The sequence below is a fragment of the Lontra canadensis genome, unplaced genomic scaffold (genome assembly GCF_010015895.1).
Source record: "Lontra canadensis isolate GAN:19392208 unplaced genomic scaffold, GSC_riverotter_1.0 scaffold67, whole genome shotgun sequence".
Taxonomy (NCBI): domain Eukaryota; kingdom Metazoa; phylum Chordata; class Mammalia; order Carnivora; family Mustelidae; genus Lontra; species Lontra canadensis.
In genome coordinates this window covers 2049051-2070861 of record NW_022631061.1, presented here as the reverse complement: position 1 = coordinate 2070861, position 21811 = coordinate 2049051, and the positions used below count along the sequence as shown (strand labels likewise).

Genomic DNA, 21811 nt, shown 5'->3' with positions numbered 1-21811 from the left:
TATTACTCTGTAGTTCTCTTTTTCCCTTCTTTGAAACCATCTGCTGTCATTTGTTTTGCTTTCTATATTGTAATACTAAATATTTTTGATGTTGCTGGCTTTATATTTTATAACAGCTTTTTATGAACTTTCAAGGCTTTCGTGTGTGGGTTTTTTTTTTTTTTATGAATAGTATGCATTCACCTCTAATGACTAGCACTCAATGATTGTGTTAATTAACATTCTTAGTATATCCTGCATAGATCTTATGCTGTATTTTACTGATAATTGTATCTAGTGTTATTTGCTGATGTGGATGCATTTATCATACTCGCTTGTTTTGTTCCCTGTTTGTTATGTAGAGCTCTGCTGCGGAATAATTCGTCAGCCTAATCCTAAGTAAATTGATACATTATTTGTTAAATTTCAAAATTTAATAAATAAATAATTAAAGCACGCGTGTATTCAAGTAAGAATCCGTGAGTATTCCAGAGACATTAATTTATAAGTGAGAGCCTCCGTATTAAGAGCACATGAGGTCATCATGGCTATCTGGGGCACCAAGAAGTGACAGTATCACTAGTCACAGGTTGAAGCAAATTGTGCGGGCTGAATAGGACTGCAAAGCACAGGCAGCCTGGAACAATTGTTTTCTTCATGGGCAGACAAAATGTATTCTTCCTAAATAGGAGAGCCTGCTATCACTTTTGAATAATGAGTTGACTGACAAACATATTGTAAAGAAGAGGATGATTTTTTAAATGTCTTTTTCTTTCTGCCCTCTTCAGAGCAACTGTTTTTCATTACCACTGTGGTCTGTTTCAGGGCTTATATTCCATAATATGGAATGTATATGGAAAATGGTGAGTCTGTCATCACCTAACTGTGTAACAGTAAAAAATACTAAAGTAAATTTTTTCTTGGTAATTGTTGGTAATCTGCTTGTAATCTTGGTAATCTGCTTCCTGGTTATACTACTGTAGATACATTACCAAAATATTTTAAGAATATTGTCTGTAGTCTGGCATATTCTGGTGCATTATTCATTTATCTTCCAGCATATTAAGTATCTACTATTTTTCAGGCAAAGTAAATCATATGAGGTTAACTCTGTGAATTAATTTAATATGCATTTTTCTTCTTTTGATCTAAAATGAAGATTCAGTTGGGAAACAAAAAACAGCCAAAGGCATCTCATCTCCACAACTGTTCTTGTTGATATCAGTTAGCAACTTCTGAAGGAAGAGAACTATAAAGAAGTTTCAAAATTGATTTACCACCCTCAAAGACCATGATTTAATTGGAGAGTTAAGACATATTTATGAATGTATCTTGCTACAGTAAATGATATATGTAGGATGACCTTATATTATGTAGGTTGAGATACTTTTGAGAGTAAAAGGGAGCACTGTTCATCAGAATAGTAATACCACAAGTGTAAATCAGAGTTGTCCCAGGCAAACATGGATATATAGGACTGCTTCAGCACATGCCCATGATTGGATAGAAACACTGAGTGAGGAAGGGGCAGTGCAGGCTAGAGTGGTCACATAGGCTTCAGAAGGAGGCAGTAGAACTGAGTGAGCGGAATCAGGAATTCATTCCTGTGATTCTCAGCAGGATAGGATTTATAATGAATTTATCAGTTTGGCTGGAATAGAAATTTGTTAGGGAAATAGTAGTTGGATTAGACTGAGGAGTTTGGACTACGAACTATGAGATCTTAAGTTGCTTAACATCAGCATCCCTCCTCCAACAGGGAGCTGGTAGTACCTAGCTCCTAGGGTTGTATAACAATTAACTGTATACCTCATGCAAAGTACTATATACTTTTGACTGCTTTTGAGTGATCAGTAAGTGATCAGTAAATGTAAGTGATCAGTAAATGTTAGCTGCCTATAGCACAATGACAAAATTTTAAACTGTCAAAATTGTCTGGCAATGTGCAAGATGAAGTTTGGGAATGAGAAAGACAGCAAAGAGAACTTGAAAGAATCTAGTAACCCAGTGAAGGGGAAAAAAGAGTAAATGATGACGCTGAGCCTTCAGGCCTGAGTAACCGAGAGACCAGAATTTAGCAGAAATAAGTAAGTCAGGAGGGATACCTCTGATTTAGGAAGAAAGAATTTTAAACAGATCAATTTTGAAGGGACAGCAGGCAGTGGGAGAAATGAAATTTGTGCCCCATGGAGAATTGGTTTGGGAATGTTCCAAGTAGGTGGCCATTGAATGAAGGGGGTTAGATGGGATCTCTGATAGAGTGTTGGAGAAGAAAAGATTGATGAGGGAACCTTGGAAAGCCCATACGTGGAGTACAAGAGGAAAAAGAACAACTGAAAGAGAAGATCAAAAGCAGGAATAGTAAGAAAAATTGGTTCTATGGTTAAATACTACAACTGTGTTAAAGTTAGATGAATTTGTTCACTGCAAGAATTCTCTGGGTTTTTAATATGTAACATATATGGCAAATTTCCAAAGCAGGAATATATGAAGCAGTGTTTTGCAAATTCACCTGACCACTGAACTGTTTTCTCTCCCAGAATACTTCATGGAGTGTAGTGTTTCAGAAAATACATTTGGGGAATTACAAAAACCCAATGAGGAAAGACTTTCAAGAAGGAAAGAATAAATTGTGTCAAATGTTACAGAGAGATTAAGGAAGATGAGAAAGGAGAAGAAGCTATTTCATGTCTTTTATTAGATGGTCGTAAGTGACCTTCAAGAGTATGGTTCAGTAAGTGTGGTTTCAATAGGCAGATTTATAGGGAATTAAAGATCAGAGTTAGTGATGAGGAAATGAAGGCACTGGGCTATTAATTCAAATAAAAAATGATTGATTGTAATAACCTGGTCATTACTGAATGCTTATGTATTCTACACATTTTTTTTATCATATATAGTAGAATTGTTATATTTCTAAATAACATGCCTATTTTATATTAGAGCTGGAAGGGACTTTTAACAGTCATCTAGGACAGTCCCTCAGAGAACCATTAGTTTCACTTTTATAGGGCAAAGGCACACATTAAAATTATTTTGTTTTCTAGCCACAGCCATGGCATCAAGTCTAAGCCATTTTCCAAAAAAAGGTTATGGAAAAATATGGCTTTCTAATGTGTGTTTTCAAAGTGTCCATCTTAATGTGAGTTTTAGTCAAATATTAAAGACCATCTCTGGAAATATCTTATCCTTTCATACAGCAGTGATGCAGGTATTTAATTCACAGTCATAACTACAAAAAAAAAGTCACTTTGGCATCCTCTAACAATAGGTATAAATAGGTTATTTTAATTAAAACCGTTTCAGCATTTTTTATGATAAAATATTATGCCATAAGACTGATGACTGATTTTTCATTACACTCAAATGAGGCTCCACATCGACATATTATGCCCAACAAATTTGAAATTCAGTAAAGAAACTTTTTCAGTGGCCTGCCTGTGTTAGCCCCACTGCCTGCTGAGGCAGTTGAATGCTTTATAGCAAATTCTGTACTGATTATGTTTTGGTCATCTTTGTTTCTTCTAAGGCATCTAGCGTAGTACCTTGTTTAATAAACATTTGTGTATTCATCATTTGAAGTGTCATCTGAAAGTAGAATCATAGGTCCCTCTTCTCCTTATAGATTCACAAAGTCATTTTGGCATATGAAACATTCTGAGAAGTTTTGCAGTGAAGAAACTTGGAATTATTTTGTAAATAGTTTTTGGCTTTCAAATTGTAGTAAAATACACATAATATTTACCATCTTAACTATTTTTATACTTTGTATAAAGTGAAATACTTTATTATATCAGAATTACTTAGATGAGATTTCTCTCCAACTGTTTTATTATATTTCAGTAATTTAAAACATCAGAGGATCAAGATTAATTATTAATGGGGAATTATTTTTTCAACAAACCATTGTCTTTGTGATCTTAGCCATTTTTAAATGTACAGTTCAGTGTATTTTATTTGTAATGCACAACCATCACTGCCGTCCCATTTCCAGAACTCTTTTCATCTGGCAAAACTGAAAGTCTGTAATCATTAAATATTAACTCTCCATTTCCCTTCCCCCCAGCTCTTGGCAGACATCTTGTTTGAATTTTTTAACCTGGCATTTCCAGATTTATTGTACAGTGTATAAGAATGCTTTTTTTCTCTTAACATTTACTTATATTCCCTAGAAGTTCTGTCACTCAGAGAAATAGAATTAGTTTTCAGCTAGTGTGTAGCAGATTAAGGAGTATTTTGTCTCAAAAGTTGTGTGAATCCTCAGAGAAAAGCAGGACCTTCTGGAGTGGCCATTTGAATGAGAAATACGTACAGTATTTAGGAGGATGTAGGGGGAGCTTGAGAGGGTATTTGGGGAGACACTGGAGTGCGCTAGAACAAACCCTGATCTCAGACAGAAAACCTGGGCTGTACTCTTCTGCTTCGCCCATAACTAGCTAGTCTCCTGGGGCCTCTTTTCCCTGGTCTATTTGCTGTCTGCGAACTGGATGCATTCGGAGACTCCCTCTAGTCTTAAGTATTAAAAGTTGAATGAGTGAGGGAAATTGTAAAAGGCATGAGATTTAAAGTAGTACTGAGAATTTGATAACGGCATAGAAGAAGTATGAGGGAAAGAATCTGGGAATCGATACCCCCAGGCAAGCACTCACCTCGAGGGGAATATGGTGCAAGGCTCAAATGATGACAAGCCCAGACAAATACAAGAGGTAGAGAAATCTAAAAGATTCATCCTGTGTCCTACCCTGTTTTATCGTAGTTCTAGGTGATTAGAGGCAAGAGAGAGAACTATATAGTAGATACTAAAATAGGATGTGTGCTAGAACTACTCAGATGACATACTATCTGTAAGGAAAACTTCTGGTGCATAGTTGATATTCAGTAAATACTAATTTCCTTCCCCATGATTTTAGGCTTTAAGCCAAAAAATGTACACTGTTCTATTTCTACTAATAACAGGAGATGGATAGAGAAAAGAAAATTGTCATCCTCCTGAAATAATGTGAACATAATGTTATGAATATAGGAAAAGGTACTCTCTCCCTTCCCCAATGTCCTCTTTATTGCTTTGTCTTTGCCGGTTCTCTTTCTCCTATCTATAATTTATTATCTTCAGTGCTTGGTTGACAGAAACAGTTGTACTGAACTGTTGTTCTTAATTAAGTGAGTCATAAGACCTGAAAGTCTTTCTCAAAACAAAGGTTTCCCTAGATAGAGATCCAGTGTCCCACAGAGACTACTTTGGTTTCATTCAAATTCATTATTTAGTTGATAGTATGTATAGGAAATTAGACAACTACGCTTGCGTATTGAAATCTGGTTAAAGCAGCTAGTTTGAATCCTACAGTCAGGTTTTAAAGTGATATAGAACTGTAATTCAATTTCAGAACCCACATGTTTTCTATTTATAGGATTTGGAACTTGAAAAATTGTAATTTTAAGAATAATTTACAGGGTTTCTCAAGAAAATACATTGTTCAGTCTTCACATGAAATTTTAATTATAAAAAAGTCTCCCAAACTTATTTTAAAATAAATGTGTATTATAAAGTATTTAAAGAGAGAGCATTGTATTGTTGGTATAATGTGATCTACTTAACTAATGATGGTTATGATGATGACAATGATTGATAACTTATAATAGCTAATTAGGCACTGACTGTGTGCCAGGCACCAAATGCTTTATAAATTTTGAGTTACATTATTTGATTCTGAACTGTACTTATAAGAACCCAGTGGTTTCTTTGTTTCTTCAGTGATGAGGAAAAAAAAATCAATCTACATTTTCTAGCTGGCAAGTAGGCTAATTTAATATTGTTGTTAATTCATTTGCATAACTCAACAGTTTCTTGTTTGTGTTCAGTGCTCAAAAAATAATTTAATGAAGAAATAGTTGACAGGGTCATATAATTTAAAAAGCATTAAATGTTGCGTTGGAATGTTGTTCTCTACCTATATTTTAAAAATGGGTTAAATATTCTGGAAATTCACATTCCAACTAAAATGAGATGTTGTAAAATTTTACTTGGGAACTTAAACTGGCGAACTGTCTCACCTCCCCTGTGCCTAATGTTCAGGTTAGGTAAGTGTTTTTACAAATAAAAAGGAATTCCACTGAGTTTTTACCTATAAAGATTTCATATTTCATGTATGTTAGAATCAACATCATGCTGAGTACTAAAAAGAATATAGAAAAAGATCCTGTAGTTTCAATCCATTTAGCAAATCCCAGTGTACCTTAGTTTATGACTCCATAATACAAGTAAAATCATAGACAAGAATTCGGGTGTATTTTCTTAGAAGTTAAAATCTGTTTCCATGGATGCTTTATATAACTTCTTCATAAATAGGATTGCTGCTATTCCAGTGGGGAATAGGAATGCTTCTTAGCTTCTCTAATTCTATTTTGAAATTCTTTTTCCATTTCTTCAAAAATTTAGTTTCATTATTTCATCTAGGAGGATGAGGCTCAGGAGGATTTGTTCATGCTGTCCTGTCTCAAACACATGTAAGCCAGAGCGTGTGTGAATTGGAGTGGGGAGTGTGGGGCACCAAGCATTCCATGCACAAGAAACCACCCGTGTAAAGGCCTTAAGACAAGTAAGAACTTGGCACTTTCGAGGAACTGAGAGAAGGTGCCTGTGGTTGGACCATAGTGAGGGCAAGAGTGGTTGAGATGTTGATGGAGAATAATATGGAGACATTGGTAAGGAATTTGCTGGGACTACCTGGTTCACTTGACCCAAGTGGTTAACATCAAATATTGTGTTGTTAGCGCATTCAGGTTCAAATCTTAGCTTATCCACTTACTAAAGTCTCTAAATTCATTCCTCCAACTCTAAAATGGGGTAGTAATACCTGCTTCAGAAATGGGCTAGGTGAGTCATAACTAAGGGCAATACCCGAAATACAGTAAACACACAATAAATGGCAAGTGTTAGCATTTCTCCTTCTTTGTTCACTGTGCCATATAGACCTTTCTCTGGAATGTCAGACTCACAGGTCCTCCTTTTGTTGTTTTAAAAATTAATTCAGCTAATATTTATGAGCACTTAAAATTTTATATCCTCGCTACCCTCTCCCCCATAATTATGTTTTTATGTCTCTCTCACAGCTTCAAGGTTACAAAATCCTTAAGGCACCAAGCACAGTGTCTGTTTCAGAAAATGTTTGAATAAATGAACAACTAAAAGAAAGTTTATGAAATATATGATTACCATATTTTAGCACTGCAATTGTTTGAATAATTTAAAACAGTCCTATGTAAAAAAAAAAGAGCACATTTCTCCCTCATTCCATTTTCCTGTAATGTTTAGCAAAAATTCAAAATATGCCATTTACAAATCTGTAACTCTAGGAACAAGAAAACATGCTTATCTATTTTAAAATTTATACATTGTCTTAAAATAAGTCACTGGTAGACTTATATCCTTTTTTTCTAGATCAAGTAGCTATTTTCATACAATGTTATTTTTTAAAAAGCATTATTCATCTTCAAATGCAAATAAGAATAAGACAGACATATAATACTATATAAATCTTCAGCCAGTTGAGTGCCAGTTTTTTAAAACATCTTATTTGGAGATATTTATAGATTCACATGCACTTGTTACAAGAAACAGTACAGAGAAATCCCATATACCCTTCACCTGGGTTTCCTTGCTGGTACTGTCATCTTACATAACTGTAGTACAGTCTCAAAGTCCACAGACATCATTCAGATTTCTCCAGTTTTTCACGCACTTGTTTGTGTGTATGCATTTAGTTCTGTGTAGTTTTATCACGTGTGCAGATTCATATGACCACTCACCACAGTAAGAGACAGAACAGTTCATCACAAGAGTCCCTTGTGCTTCCCTTTTATAGATAGAGCCACCCCTCCCCCTGCCCCTCTTCCTAAAACCTTGCTACCACTAACCTATTCTCCATTCCATAGTTTTGTCATTTCAAGAATATTATATCTTTGGAGTCGTATAGTATGTAACCTTTTGGGGTTGGCTTTATTTACTCTGTATAATCCCCTTGAGATAAATTGAGAGCTTTTAAAAAGTGACTTGCAAAGAAAGTCTAACATCTTTCCACTGGCCACTTGCGCTTGCCTTTTAGCAAAAAAAGGCAGGAATGAGCACTACAAAGGCAAAAAAGTTCTTCATTTGAATGTTGGGAATTCCTTCCCTCCTTCCTTCTTTTTAAGATTTTATTTATTTGATAGAACATACAAGGGGAGGGCAGAATTCCTTTTCTGATCAACCCGTTGATCTCTTGGTAGAAAACAGTCATTTTTCTTTTACAGGGCATGGTCTATCTCTATACTTGTCTGTTTCATTTCCAAAGACCACTCCAGTTCATCTTCCACTTTCCCTGTTTACTTCCTCTTTTTTCAGCCTGACGAGTTGAAAACAGATTGTTGTGTGAATTAAGTTCTAGAGATTTCTCTAGATTGTTATAACCTGACAAATAGAGATAACAATTTGACCGAAAACTTCTTTTTTTTAACTGAAATACATGCATAGGAGAGTCCTTGTCATTTCCATTGGCCTTACAGGAAATGATTAAGGTTGCTACCTCACTAAAAGTCTTGTTTGGAATTTTTTTGCCTCAGAAGTAACTATGACATGTATCATTCATTTGGATAATCTGAATACCATCCCTTGGAAATTTTATTACATAATAGGAGCTCCATCTCATATCAAGTGATTTGGAGTCTTGATTAACAGTTTTATTTTTAGACAAGTATGTACATGTAGTGTATCACATTTTAAGCTGTAAATAAGAGTTGTTTTTAATCCATTGTCAATGTGTCAAGAATTTAGGACCCCCACAAGCAAAAGTTCTTTTAAGGTATTTTATTGACTTAGCATGGCTTCAAATAAGTAAAAAAATATTTCATTAATAAATATTTAAATAAATGGAACATAATCTTTTAAGGGAAACTAGCTCACATTTATAGGAATTGCCGTACATTTACTGAGAGGAACTATAATTGACATTACTTATCTGAATAAGCTTGAGAAAGTTCTTACAATTATATGGGAGTAATTAAGTACTGACCACCCTGTGTATCCAGATGTTTATCTGGTGATTGCTTTCAAGATTTTTTCTAAAGAAAGCATGGAAATTTAGTGTTTTCCTCCTTTGGTGTTACAGCCCTAAGAAACGCTTGCCTATGTACTGGGGCAGATGTATACTTCTAGTCTCAGAGCAAGGTTGTCACCCAGACATAAACATAGGAACAAGTCCAGACTCATCCAGTAATCTTCCATATCAATAATCCTGTCTTTAGCTTCATTTAAAAATTAGGAACAATCAGAATTAATTTTGCTTTTGAAAATGCCTTACTAAATTATAGTATTTTATATAAACATGTTACTGACAGTGAAGATCCAGAGCCTAACAAATTAAGCACTGAGGTGTTTACATGTTGAAACTATCCCTATGTCCATACAACTACCAAAAAATGATTATTAACCATTCCCATTCTTTTTTTTTTAAGATTTATTTTACTATTTTAAGAGCTGGGGTTGGGAGAGGGAGAATCTCAAGCAGAGTCCCTTCTGAGCATGGAGCCTGATGCTGGGCTCCATCTTACCACCCCTGAATTCACAACCTGAGCTGAAATCAAGAGTCAGACCCTTAACCGACTAAGCCACCCAGGTGCCCCCTCCCAATCCCATTCCACATAAGACAGCATTTGATAAAATGCCCAGAATGCTGAAACCTTCATTTGAATCTTAGTGCTGACCTTTCCAGTCTACATTTCCACTTGCTTATTGAAACTAAAGAAACTAAAATATTAGTCAACAAATATTGAACGCCTACTATATATCACCCATTGTACTAGGCAGCAGAAGTGTTTCAGGCAATGTGTGACTTCACTCAGCAATTTAAGTTTGTGGGTTTATTGCTGTTATTTTCAATTTGGGACATAAACTTCCTTCCTGAAGCAGTCTTTAACTGTTATTGTCAGTTTTAGATTGTTTTAAATGTAATATTTGATGATTTCTTAGATTTATGTATTTATAGACTTAGAGTTTGCATATTTTCTTTTTTCCCTACCCAAAGGGATAATTAAGTTCTCAGTAGATTTTGAAATCTTACCTTGCATCTTGTTTTGAATTTGTAGCCCAGAGCTCTACCATGAGTTAAAACTTTAATGTTTTCTGGGGCCAGGCAGGTATCATAAGTGTATGAAGCAGGTCAGTGTGAGTAAGTAGGGCTCAGTAGGGTCTGTGTCAAACTAAAACGTTTATGTCCCCCTGTAAACATTAAAAAAAAATGTTTTTAAACCTGTCAAACACAGCTAGAGGTCCAAAGTTTCCGACATTCTGAAAATCTAGATGCACGTGAATTCTTTAGACCATTGATTTTGAAACACAAAAACGAAATAATCAGTTTACTGGTAACAGTGATATATATTAGTTTTAAAATAAATGCTGGGAATTTTGCTGCATGAACCATTTATGGTGTGGGTGATGTGTATTATTTAGTTTAATATATTGTGGACACCTTTCCATGTCACATCATGTAGATCTATACCTCATGTTGTTTAACAACTGCAGATTTCCATAGTAAGGATATACCATCAGCTATTTTTCCATTTCCATATCGATGGATAATAGGGAAAGTCTGAAGTATGCTTTGGCATTGTCTTTGCAGATTCTAAGAATTAAGTCCTTTTTCCTCCCCTTTTTCTTTGTTACTTTTAAACATAATTTGAATAAAAGCCCAATAGAAATTAGTTTTAAACTTAAAAGACAATTCTGAGAAAAAGTAGATTTATATCATTTATATAACTCTTAGGAAGCTTGAATTTAATTATTTTTTTTTCTTGTTAAACACATGGCTGAACCATTATGAGGGGCATAATTTCTTGGACATTAATGGCTGAAGGACCCTTATATAGTAGTGTGATTCCATTAAAAGATTCCATATAAATTCAAAGTATATAGTATATATCAATATCACATATAAAGAGACAGCTATGAATAGTGTATCTCTTGAGAACTGAAATTCATATTGTAGAGATCTTGCATTCCTTGCTTTAACAATCACTCATTACTTGTTTGTTTTACAAAATAAATAAGTGGTGCTTTCTTAAAATTTAATCATTCTTATAAACTTACTTGAATTTTGTTCAGATGGAACTTAAAAAGTTTCTGGATTGTATTACTGTATTACTGATTGTATTACTTCCTGTATTACGCTCTTTGGTCTAATTTCAAATTTCATTCTGGTTTAAAAAGGCAGCAAGAAGTTCTTACTGGACATATAGAAAGAGCTTTTCACCTGGAATATAGATTGCTTTTTCTGTTATCTTCTAAAAAACTTTTCATGGAAATAGAGTGCTGCACATACAGTTAGAATATAATTTCTAGTATAGAGTCTAGTTCTCCTCCATCTAATATGGGATCCAGTCACATCCCAGTAAATGAGGAATTGTTTGTGCTTAGCACTTTTCTAGAGAGATATTTTATAACTTTCAGTACATTTGAGGCACTAGGAATGGCATTGGCCGTGTTGGTGGTAGATAGTAAATCAGTGACCTGGCCTCTAATTGACTCTGCGGTAGGCACCAATTTATTCATTGTAGACTTGGCCATCTTAAAGATCTTCTGGTATTTTTTTAGAAGGAAAAAGTATTGGTAACTGAAGAAGAGAGCTTGGCTAACCTGGAACCAGGCACAATTCAAACCGGTACAATGACATTCTCTGTTCTTTATATATAAAGAAGCTGGGCTAGTCCCAGGACTCAGCTCTGGACTAGACCCAACTTTTGGGGAGGCCTTACTTCCTCTCTTAACAGAGGCCCAGAAGTATAGAAAATCCCACTTGCATTCCTGTAACTAGGGAAATGAGTGATGTCATGGTTTTTAAAAATAACATCAAGTTAATTATGGATAGAGAAAAAAATTTAAAAATGAACATTTAAAAATGTTTTACAAAAGGTATAAACAAACATATTTACTTGGAAGTGTAAATTCACTGGACCACAAAAATTTTAATTCCATTATTTACCTTCGGTTGTTCACTGAGGATGAATCTCTGTCCTTTGTCACTCATAGCTTCTCCTCTGCCCTCCCACAATAAATGATCGGGCATTGGGTTTAACATATTATTGATTCCTCCTTTAACCATTGTAAAGTTCTTTACTGTTTCTGGTTAATTTGTTTACATTTGAATAATTTTTGTAGGATAAAAAGTTATATTAATTCATTGTTTCCCCTTTATTTTTTCTAAGTAGATTATCAACTAAATTTTTCTTCTGTTTAGTGATATGACCTGCAGTGTCACCACTTTTGTTAGTTTTTCAGTGGAAAATATGTATGCTAAAGTAATAGTGATAACCTACAAAAGCCCAACTCTGAACATTGTTGGAGTAGTTAAAATATAAAAGCATAATGAATTTTGGTTTTCCTTTATTTATTATGACAAACATATCTGCCCCCCCATATATTTAAACAATGGAAATGAAATCATATGCCAAATTGTCATTCTTTTAAAAAAAAAGTCTTTACAGAATTTAAATAGATAAAACCAGAAAATAGCATTAGTAATAGTTCAGAATGTGATTGAAATGAAAAACCTAGGAGTCATTTTTATTTACTTTCAAAATTTCAAGATTTGTATTAAAAGAATCCTTGTCTTCTTTCAGATAAATTTGCGCCTCATCTTGGTAAGCGGGAAAACAAAAGAGTTCCTGTTTTCTCCTAATGATTCTGCTTCTGACATTGCAAAGCATGTGTATGACAATTGGCCAATGGGTGAGTGGTGTTTTTCTCTTGAGAATGAATAACGTTAATTCTTTATGCCCTACCTTGTTTCACAAACATTTTGAAAAAGTTATGAAGATTTTTAAAAACCAAATAATTGAGAGATTAGTCTTGGGAGTTAAAGGGGAAGGAACACTGTTATCTGTCACTTTGTCCTTCAGCTACTTCATTGCAAAATGGGGAAGGAGCCAGTACACAAAATCTCTTTTTGCCTTAGAACCATTTTAATGTGAATGAAAATTGTTTTTAAAAAGAAAAACACAAAGTAGCTAACAGATGCACATAACTTTCATATCAGGAAATCTGTTTATAACAAAACACAAAGTAAAAGATAATAAAAACTATTTTTAACAAGTTAAAATATTTTCTCATTGGTCTATCCTATCTATAACCTATTTAAAATTGAGTTTGACATAAAGTTAATTTCTAATTCATGGCACTTCGTGTGTCCTCTGAACAACAAGGGCAAGAAGGTATAAAATCCACTTATGCATTGCATTTTCAAGTCAGTATCCACGACAAACAAAATTTGAGGGAGTTGGGGAATGGTATTCTTCCTTTCTCTGATTCTTTTCCATGCGATAAGATTTTGCCTTGCCATCCTACAGTGAGTCTTTAGCTTGTTTTTTTCCTTTGAACTTTCCCTAAGTCAGCTTGGTCCTTTTTAGGGCATGTATTATAGTGATATCAATGTTTCAGCTAATTTAACTTAATTTTACTGGCCAAAGCAGTTTGGACTTTTAAGGGACAAGACTCATTTCAACAAAGAACACAGTGTATTCACAATGAATCAATCAGGTCAGTGTTTCTCAACCTTAAATAATATATGGAACTCCTTTAGAAGAAAAAAATTCCTATAGATTCCCTAGTGCTTACTTAAATTATTTTTATTACAATTTTTTTTTAAGATAGAAACATAAAACCCATTTAAGATGCTTTATCCTTATTAACGCATTCATAACCATAAGACTAAAACAGATCTAAAAAGAAAATGCAAATATAATTCTAAAACCAATAATGTTCAAAGTAACAACATTAATGATACATTTTTGCTAAAACCAACTCTCACTGCTTGTGCCGTGAATATAGATAGTACTGTTGAGTTTGGCACATGCCTCTGCTCCTGCTTGCTATACGAGGACCCAGTTATCTGCAGATTATTCACCAGAGAACCTTCATTTACAGTGTGCCCGATTGTCATTTAGCCTTCACTTAGCAAGAATGCATTGTTTATGTATTTAGGCAACCTCTGTTCTTTTCTTACTAGCCTCTCGACAGTTAAAGGAGTACTGCTTGGCGCCATAAACTGCGTATCTGAGCAATAAATCCCAAGACTGTAGTTGGTTATAAGGTGATTATTTGAATTATCTAGATAATCTCTTCCAGATTATCATTAAAATGAAAACATGGTTTAAAACTTCTTGAGGAGGACTTTCAGAACCATGCCTCTGTTGTTCTCGAACTCAGGATTCATAGACATACATTTAAGAAACACTGATTTGGACAGATACTTTCAATTGACCGGATCATTCTTCCCTTGACAATTAAGGGACTAGTCAATGTTAGTTCCTAAATCAGGTTAGAGGTAAGAAAGGAATTCAGAAAAGCTGAAGTAGACTAAACTTGGGGCTCTTAGGATATGGGAATTTACTCATAGCCATGCACAACAGTAACTAGGAAAAGCATTTTTAAATACTTGTCTAATAGTGATTTTTTGTTTGTTTGTTTTTTGGTTTTTTTTTTTTTTTTAAGATTTTATTTATTTACTTGACAGAGAGAGAGAGATCACAAGTAGGCAGAGAGGCAGGCAGAGAGAGAGAGAGGAGGAAGCAGGCTTCGCGCTGAGCAGAGAGCCCGATGCGGGGCTCGATCCCAGGACTCTGGGATCATGACCTGAGCCGAAGGCAGAGGCTTAACCCACTGAGCCACCCAGGCGCCCCTGTCTAATAGTGATGTTATACTAAATGTGATGTAGAAGATTACTTTTGTGATATGGGGAGGAGAGGGTAAAGATCAGTTTTGACATCTATGGTATTGTAGAAAAGATTACGCAAGACAAAAAAGGGCAGTTCCTCTAAAAAATTTATGTTTAGGGAGCAGCATTATAACTTGTGGTTAAAAAAAAAGTACTTTTACCTTCATAATTGTTTGACTTAGATATTAGAATTACTTTTAATTCCTTAAGAATCCTGATTAATCGTAACCAAAGGCAGGACTCAAATGCAGGTGTTTGTCATAAATAGTGTCCTAAATCAGTGAGCCAGCCAACTGCCAGCATTGGAAATTGATTGTATCAATCCCACCTTACTTAGTTTCACACACAAATTTTTGAGCCCGGCCTTTCCTAAGTTTGCTGCTTCACCCAGCAACTTTAGGCAATGCAGGGAAAAAATTTTTTATTTTACCTAAAACATTTAAATTAACAATCTAGTTCTACATTTTATCTCATAATAGGTCAGCAAATGTAAATATTTGTTGGCGCTAATAATGAAAGTATAGTAAATATTAAATCGGTAGAAGAAAACACTTGGTGCCATATATTTTTGGAAAGAGTTTTTCTTGGTCTGCTCTTAGGCAGTTTAGAGGAATATAGTTAATAGGTAGAATAGCTCTTACCAGCTCAGAGGTCCAAAAAAAAAAAAATCTGCTAAATATATGTTACTAGTTGCTGAAATTCCTCCTTAAAACATTGTCCTATAGGTCTCTCTAAATTACAGATCCTCTGAGAGGAAAAGGTAGATAGCATATTAAACCCAATGAAGTATGTGGAAATCACAACACTCTGTATAAAATAATGAAGTACGTAGCTTCAAGTTTTGCATCTCAAAAAAATACTTACAGATTTTTAGAGTATTTTTTTCTAATGAATTAGACACTGTCATTTGTCTTTATATGTATAGATACTTCCATCTTGACCAGGAATAGTCTGTTAAATGGTAATTTTGGGAGCAGTGAATTCAGAATAATCCATATTCTAAGGCTTAGTTGATCCTTCTTCTAGAAGAAGAGTTACCTGGGAGCACTAGTGTCAGAAGGCAACAGGGGCATATAAGTGGGGGAGGAAGGACCAGGAGAAAAAGCACCCAGGGCGGGGGTGGGGGGGGGTGTGCTAGAGAAGAAAGGACTCCGATTAATTTCTCCTGTCCCATTTCTGTTGTGCTGAGTCAGTGGGAGGCACACTTTTATCAAATTCATATTCATCATTTTGAACACTCAGAAGGAAAAGTGCTCTACTTACCTCTATTCTGTCACTTTTCTTTAGGATATTTTAAACTCATCCTTGTGTTGACAGCTCCTTCTTTAGGAAACAAACACATCATACAAGAATTCTTGAGAAAGATGATAATGGAATTCTCAAATCTTTGTCACAATCAGAGCTTAAATTGTTACGTCTACCAGCTAGTGAAATCACTAACCCTGTACCCTATCACAATATCAGTGTCCTTAACTCATTATTTTAACATAGTAGTATTCCATATTTCATTATAACAGAAGTTGTACACAAAATGAAATATTCTGCTACCCATCCTACTCACCAGTTTGTTTTTTTATTTTCTTTATAAGCATATTTGTGTATACCTTGTAATATTTTTCAGTTTTCTTCTTCTGAATATTTTGGGTAAAGTGAACTTAGAGTTGTATCTTCTATAATGTTTATCATTTGGTTTCAGAAGACAGAATAATAAATCAATATTATCCAAAAGTAAACATTGTTAATTTTTTATTTTTAAAATTTGTATTCTCTAGTTTTATCGAGGTACATTTTTTTTGTTACTCTCTATGTCAGTATATTAAAATCTTTGTTAACCTAATTGTCTCTAGCTTCAAATATATTTTTTAACAGGTACAAAAATTGGAACATTATAGTATTTTCTGTTAATTACTGGTAATAGCAATTAATTTTCAAATGACATTTCTCTTTTCCTAGGATTAGATTTTCCCCAACTCATTCATTTTAATCTTTAAACTTCAGGACTATAAACAGTGCAATAATACCTTAACATTGTCTCAAAATACACCTAACAAGTTCACTGCTTCTTTTCAGACTGGGAAGAAGAGCAGGTCAGCAGTCCAAATATTCTACGACTTATTTATCAAGGACGATTTCTGCATGGAAATGTCACATTAGGAGGTAATGGTCACCTTTGTAATGGGATTTAGTGTCTGTCTCATGGCAGTGGCATTCATTTGTTTGTTTCAGGGCTGTTGGCTGATTTTACAAAAAAAATTATTCCCAACTCATGAATTCTGCCTATTTTGGTAACTCTACTTCTTTACCTTTTGCATTCTGTTGAATTTCATTTTAGCACTGTGAGAAGTGTTTACTCCTTTATCAAATAAACTCTCTCTCATTAGATATAGGAATCCATACCTATTATTTTGTAATTTTATTGTACTTCTGGATAATATGTTAGATGTAATAGTTTTAAGTTAAAGCCAGACGCACAGAGTAGGCAAAGTTTATGACAACGGGTTTTCAGTCTGACTCTGTTATAATTGCCCATCTAGCAGAAATGAAGGTAAAAGAGTTTCGCTAGAGAGACCTTGTAGTGTGAGGATTCAAAGAGCAGATTTAGATCCTGGTTACCAGAGTTGTGCCTTGGCTCCACTGCTTCCTGCTGTGGAATCTTGGGGAAGATACTTAGCTTTCTTCATTGATAAAATGGGCTAACAATAGTGTCTACCTCCTAGGGTTAAATTATATATTCAAAGCACTTAAAACAGTACTTGGCACACAGTGAACGCTTCTTTGGGATCACTGCTCTTTATATGTGATTGGAGAAATATAGCTCAATAGTGCCCCCTTATGGGGTACATTCTCTATCATCAGCAGGTTTATTTTGTTTTTAGTTCCTGTATTTCAAATATACCCTGATAATTAGAAATTTGTAGGTAAATGAAGTGATCCACTCTAATATTTTTGTGTAAATATAGTCTGACTTTTTTTCTCTAAACCTAGCAATGGAATGGATCAATATAGGTGGGTGTTTGGTAAAGGTTGAATAACATCCAACTATGTGGTTTTTTTGGTCACAATTTTTCTTTTTAGTTTCCCTGTGATCTTGAATGTGAATAATAAAGGAGAGAGTACACAGGGTCATGGTAATTATCTTCAAATACTGGAATGGCTGGTGTGGAAGAGTAGGCTAGCTTTGTATGGCTTGAGACTTGCTCTGTATAACCTTGAATTAGACTTAAGACCAACAGGTGGGGATCAAAAGCAGACAGATACTATTCACTACAAAATAGAATTATTTGAGCATGTCAAGCTGCCTCAAAAAAGAATAGACCACTAAGGGAAAAGAGTGAAATCCTTGTTACTGGTTACATATAAGCAGTAGGTACAGCCATGGTCGGGGTTCAATCCTTCTGTGGATGGTTAAACCAGGAGACCTGGGCATTCTTTGCCACTCTTGGGATTTTATGGTTCCAGTAAGTTTCGGGTTTAATTTCTTTGTTACCAGGTTTCTTAAAACATAGCCCTGAATCCCCTTTTTTGAGATACAACTTTTTAGTTCCATAGAATTTCAGTCTACTAAAGAAAAGGTGTGGTAACAGTCTTACTAAGGATAAAGAAGATCAGCTATAAGTTTGACACTCAATACACTGCTGTTCATTCTTTCTCAAAATGTGATGGAGACTGTGGCATTCAGTCAGGAATCAACTGGGATACTTACTTCGAAATGCAGATTTCTACATGCTGGCTAGTTGGAGGAGAGCTCTCTCTGTCTCTGTGCCCCTTTCTTGTCCCCTCCCCTTCCCCCTTTCTTGTCCCCTCCCCTTTCCCCCATCGCCCAGTGTACTGCTGAATTGAAATCCTGGGTGATTTTTATGTGAGGTTGAAAACTCCTATTCTGGGAGCACCTTAGTGGCTCAGTCGGTTAAGCCTCTGCCTTCTGTTCAGGTCATGATCCCAGGGTCCTGGGAGTCTGCTTCTCCCCTTCTCCCTCTGCCTCTCCCCTGCAAATCGTACTCTCTCTTGCTGTTTCTCTCTCAAATGAATAAATAAAATATTTAAAAGAAAAAAAAAGTCCTATTCTAGATATTATACAGAGTCATAGTAGAAGCAGAAGCATCCACAGTGAAGGAAAGAGAAAACCTTTTAAATTCTTCCTTTCCCTTCTTTGAAACTGTTATCATCCATATCCACTAATTCCAGTTAAAATTCAAATGGAAAGGAAAAATAATAATCCCCATCAATCAAATCTGTAGCTTCAAATGGTAAGCCACTCAGCAGCTTCCCAGGCCTGTCCACACTTCTCTAAATGTACCTCTCCTTTCACTTACCTGTTTTCTGAGATCTGTCTTCCTTGCTTTCTCAAAATGAAGATGACGATGAGGGTAATATTGACTGCGTGCTTTCTTTGTCCAAAGCCCTGAACTACGCAGTGGTCCTTGACTATTTCAGTTAGTCAATACAGCTGTAAAGGACAGGTGATAGAATTACTGTCTCTATTTGGGTAGAGGAAACTGAGGCCAGGGGAGCAGGTAGATGACTCGCTCATGACTCATCTCACATTGGCAAGTAGTGGAGATGTGATTTTCAACCCAGATCCGGCTTACTAGAGTCCAGGAGATGATAGGAGACTAATCTGCAACTTGAAGTTCAGTCTTTCCCAGTACATTTGATGAAAAATTTTATAATCCAAAGCTCTATTATTTGCATTTTAATGTTAAATCAGCCCTAGGGGATGATCCAAAAAAGGACCTCCTCTTATTTCATCAAAGTGTGTATTTATGGGCCATCATACTTCATTTGAGCTTGAGAACTTAAGAGAATAGACCAAATAAATAAGTGAGCTAGAAACTCACCTTGATTATGAATAATACTGAAGATATAGAGGATCCTTTTTCAATCTACATGTTAACCACCATCCTATGGAGCAAGAGTTAAGAAGCAGGTAGCAGGAGGATCGTACTTGCTAAGTGATAATGGCTGTCAGAACTAAATCATCTCAACTATGGAAATAACTTTAAAAGTTAGATATACTGGCTGCTTCTAATTTTACACACAGAATAACAAAGCGATTCACCATGAAACTTAACGTCTGTATTTGCTTAAGTGGTTCGTGGATACATGGTGTGTGTTATATTATTCTATGTCTGAAGCATTTCATAATAAATTTTATTATGAATGAAAAAACCTTTTCAGTTAAGACTTGATTAGAAAACAGCGATTATTAATAATGCCAAGATAGTGGTTCTCTTAAAGTAACCGTTTAAAGAAAATTATTTTCTCATTGAAAAATATAGGGTTGAGAATAAATATTTAAAATTGAGTTTGTTGTTTGTTCTATTTCTACATTATATTGGCCTGTTCAGTGCAGTAATTTTATTAGGTGCTACATATTAGACAGATAATTAGACTCAGAAGCAGATGTCTCTTAATCTAAACTTTTCCCTGATCTAGAAAAGGTATTCTCAGAAACTTTTTTTTTTAGCTCCTTTTCTCCTCTGAAGGTTATCTCCAATATTAATTAATGACGTATTTTCTCTCGTCCCCTTCCTTCAACAGTATGATTATTGGTGTCAAACTAAGGGCCATAGCTGGGCAGAACAATTTCTGAATTGTTTCTAATAATATTAACCCACTTTCATTTTCTAAGAGATGCTCTAACTGGTAAGTGCAGTCTGCTGAGGGGGTCCTGCAAAGAGCTATCAGTTCTTTAAATGGTTTCAGTTCTGATTAGTGATTTCAGTAGGTCAGTATATATGTAACAGACTATCTTCTGCTTTTCCCATAGCATTAAAACTTCCTTTTGGCAAAACAACGGTGATGCATCTGGTGGCCAGAGAGACGTTGCCAGAGCCCAACTCTCAAGGTAATCCTCACACTGCAGAGGCATCTCGCTCAAGCCGCCGAGGAGACAGGCACTCAAAAATGGTTCCGTGTTTTTGGACCTTCTGAGGGAAAGGAAGTTTTCATTGTTTATGATCAGAGCTTGTTAAGCAAATAACCAGACATCCTGGAAACGGGCTATAATTAAAACAGCTATAATTATCATTATAGCTTTTTAATTAAAAAAAATTTGCAAACATTAAAAAAAATTCTTACTATGTTTGGATGCCCCCCCACCCCCCGCCCCCTAATTTGAGCATTTTTATAAACCAGGCTTTTCTGCATTTTCTCCAGGTCAGAGGAATCGTGAAAAGACTGGAGAGAGTAATTGTTGTGTAATCCTGTAAACACTGTCCGCTACGTGTGCTGTGATGTAGTCTTTGTCTTTCATGCTGCTGGGACAGAAGAGACCCAACATTGCTTCAGAATCCCTTAGGAAGAGTCTGCCTGTAAACCCATGGAACTGAATGATCTCATGAACACTGTCATCTCGCATCAGAGTAAAAAGAACCAAGAACATTTTTCATTTTTCACTACGATTTTTTATTTCTAGTATCTTTGTTTATGTTGAGCAGTTTTAAAATATGTTGGTTTGTGAATGCTGTCAATCTCCGGGGGCAGAGTTAACAAGTTATCTTTCCTAGCGGAAGCCATTTTGCTGCCACAGAAACGTTCACCACCAGAACTAACAAATCAATATAGTTTGCACTAACAAAGATTGACATTATTTTCTTCATCAGCAGAATTTGCAACATGGTTTATGGCACCTAGAAATGCTCAGAAATACAGTATTCCACACTGGAAAACATTCAGCAATTAATGGAGTTAATTAGTGGGCCAACTGGAGAGGGAGAAATGGAAAAGAAACTGAAATGTCGGGGGCATTCTATCGGAGTCAGCCCCGGTGGCCGCACTGGCACAGAACACACAACTGAGTGTGACTGTTTTCATCGCAACACATGGAAAAACAAAATGTGCCTGCTGTTTAAAGCACTCAGCGGAGAGCTGATGAAACAAATTGCTTTTCCTTTCACACACACACTCCTCAGTCACGCGGTCACCGAGTGCTTGTCCACACAGCACAAAAGGGGTGCGAGTGCGCTTCCTAGCCTTAACGTGGGAGGGTCCGTTCCATACTCGTAGACTTGCATTGCCGCGCAGAGATAATAGAAAACCTCATTTACTCATCAGTTTAATGTATTTGAAGATCAGCAAATTGAATTTTT

The 21811-nt window shown here is 35.4% G+C and overlaps 1 protein-coding gene across 1 annotated transcript in view; it reads left to right on the top strand.

The window, feature by feature from the left end:
- Positions 1 to 21105, top strand: part of UBL3 (ubiquitin like 3) — a 59127-nt gene extending 38022 nt beyond the window's left edge. Inside the window, exons 2-5 of the mRNA XM_032879986.1 lie at positions 12628 to 12736; positions 16791 to 16877; positions 20491 to 20568; positions 20880 to 21105. Coding sequence (XP_032735877.1) covers positions 12628 to 12736; positions 16791 to 16877; positions 20491 to 20568; positions 20880 to 20932 — 327 coding nt within the window. The 3' untranslated portion in view covers positions 20933 to 21105. The remainder of the gene's footprint in view (positions 1 to 12627; positions 12737 to 16790; positions 16878 to 20490; positions 20569 to 20879) is intronic.
- The last annotated feature ends 706 nt before the right edge of the window (positions 21106 to 21811 follow it).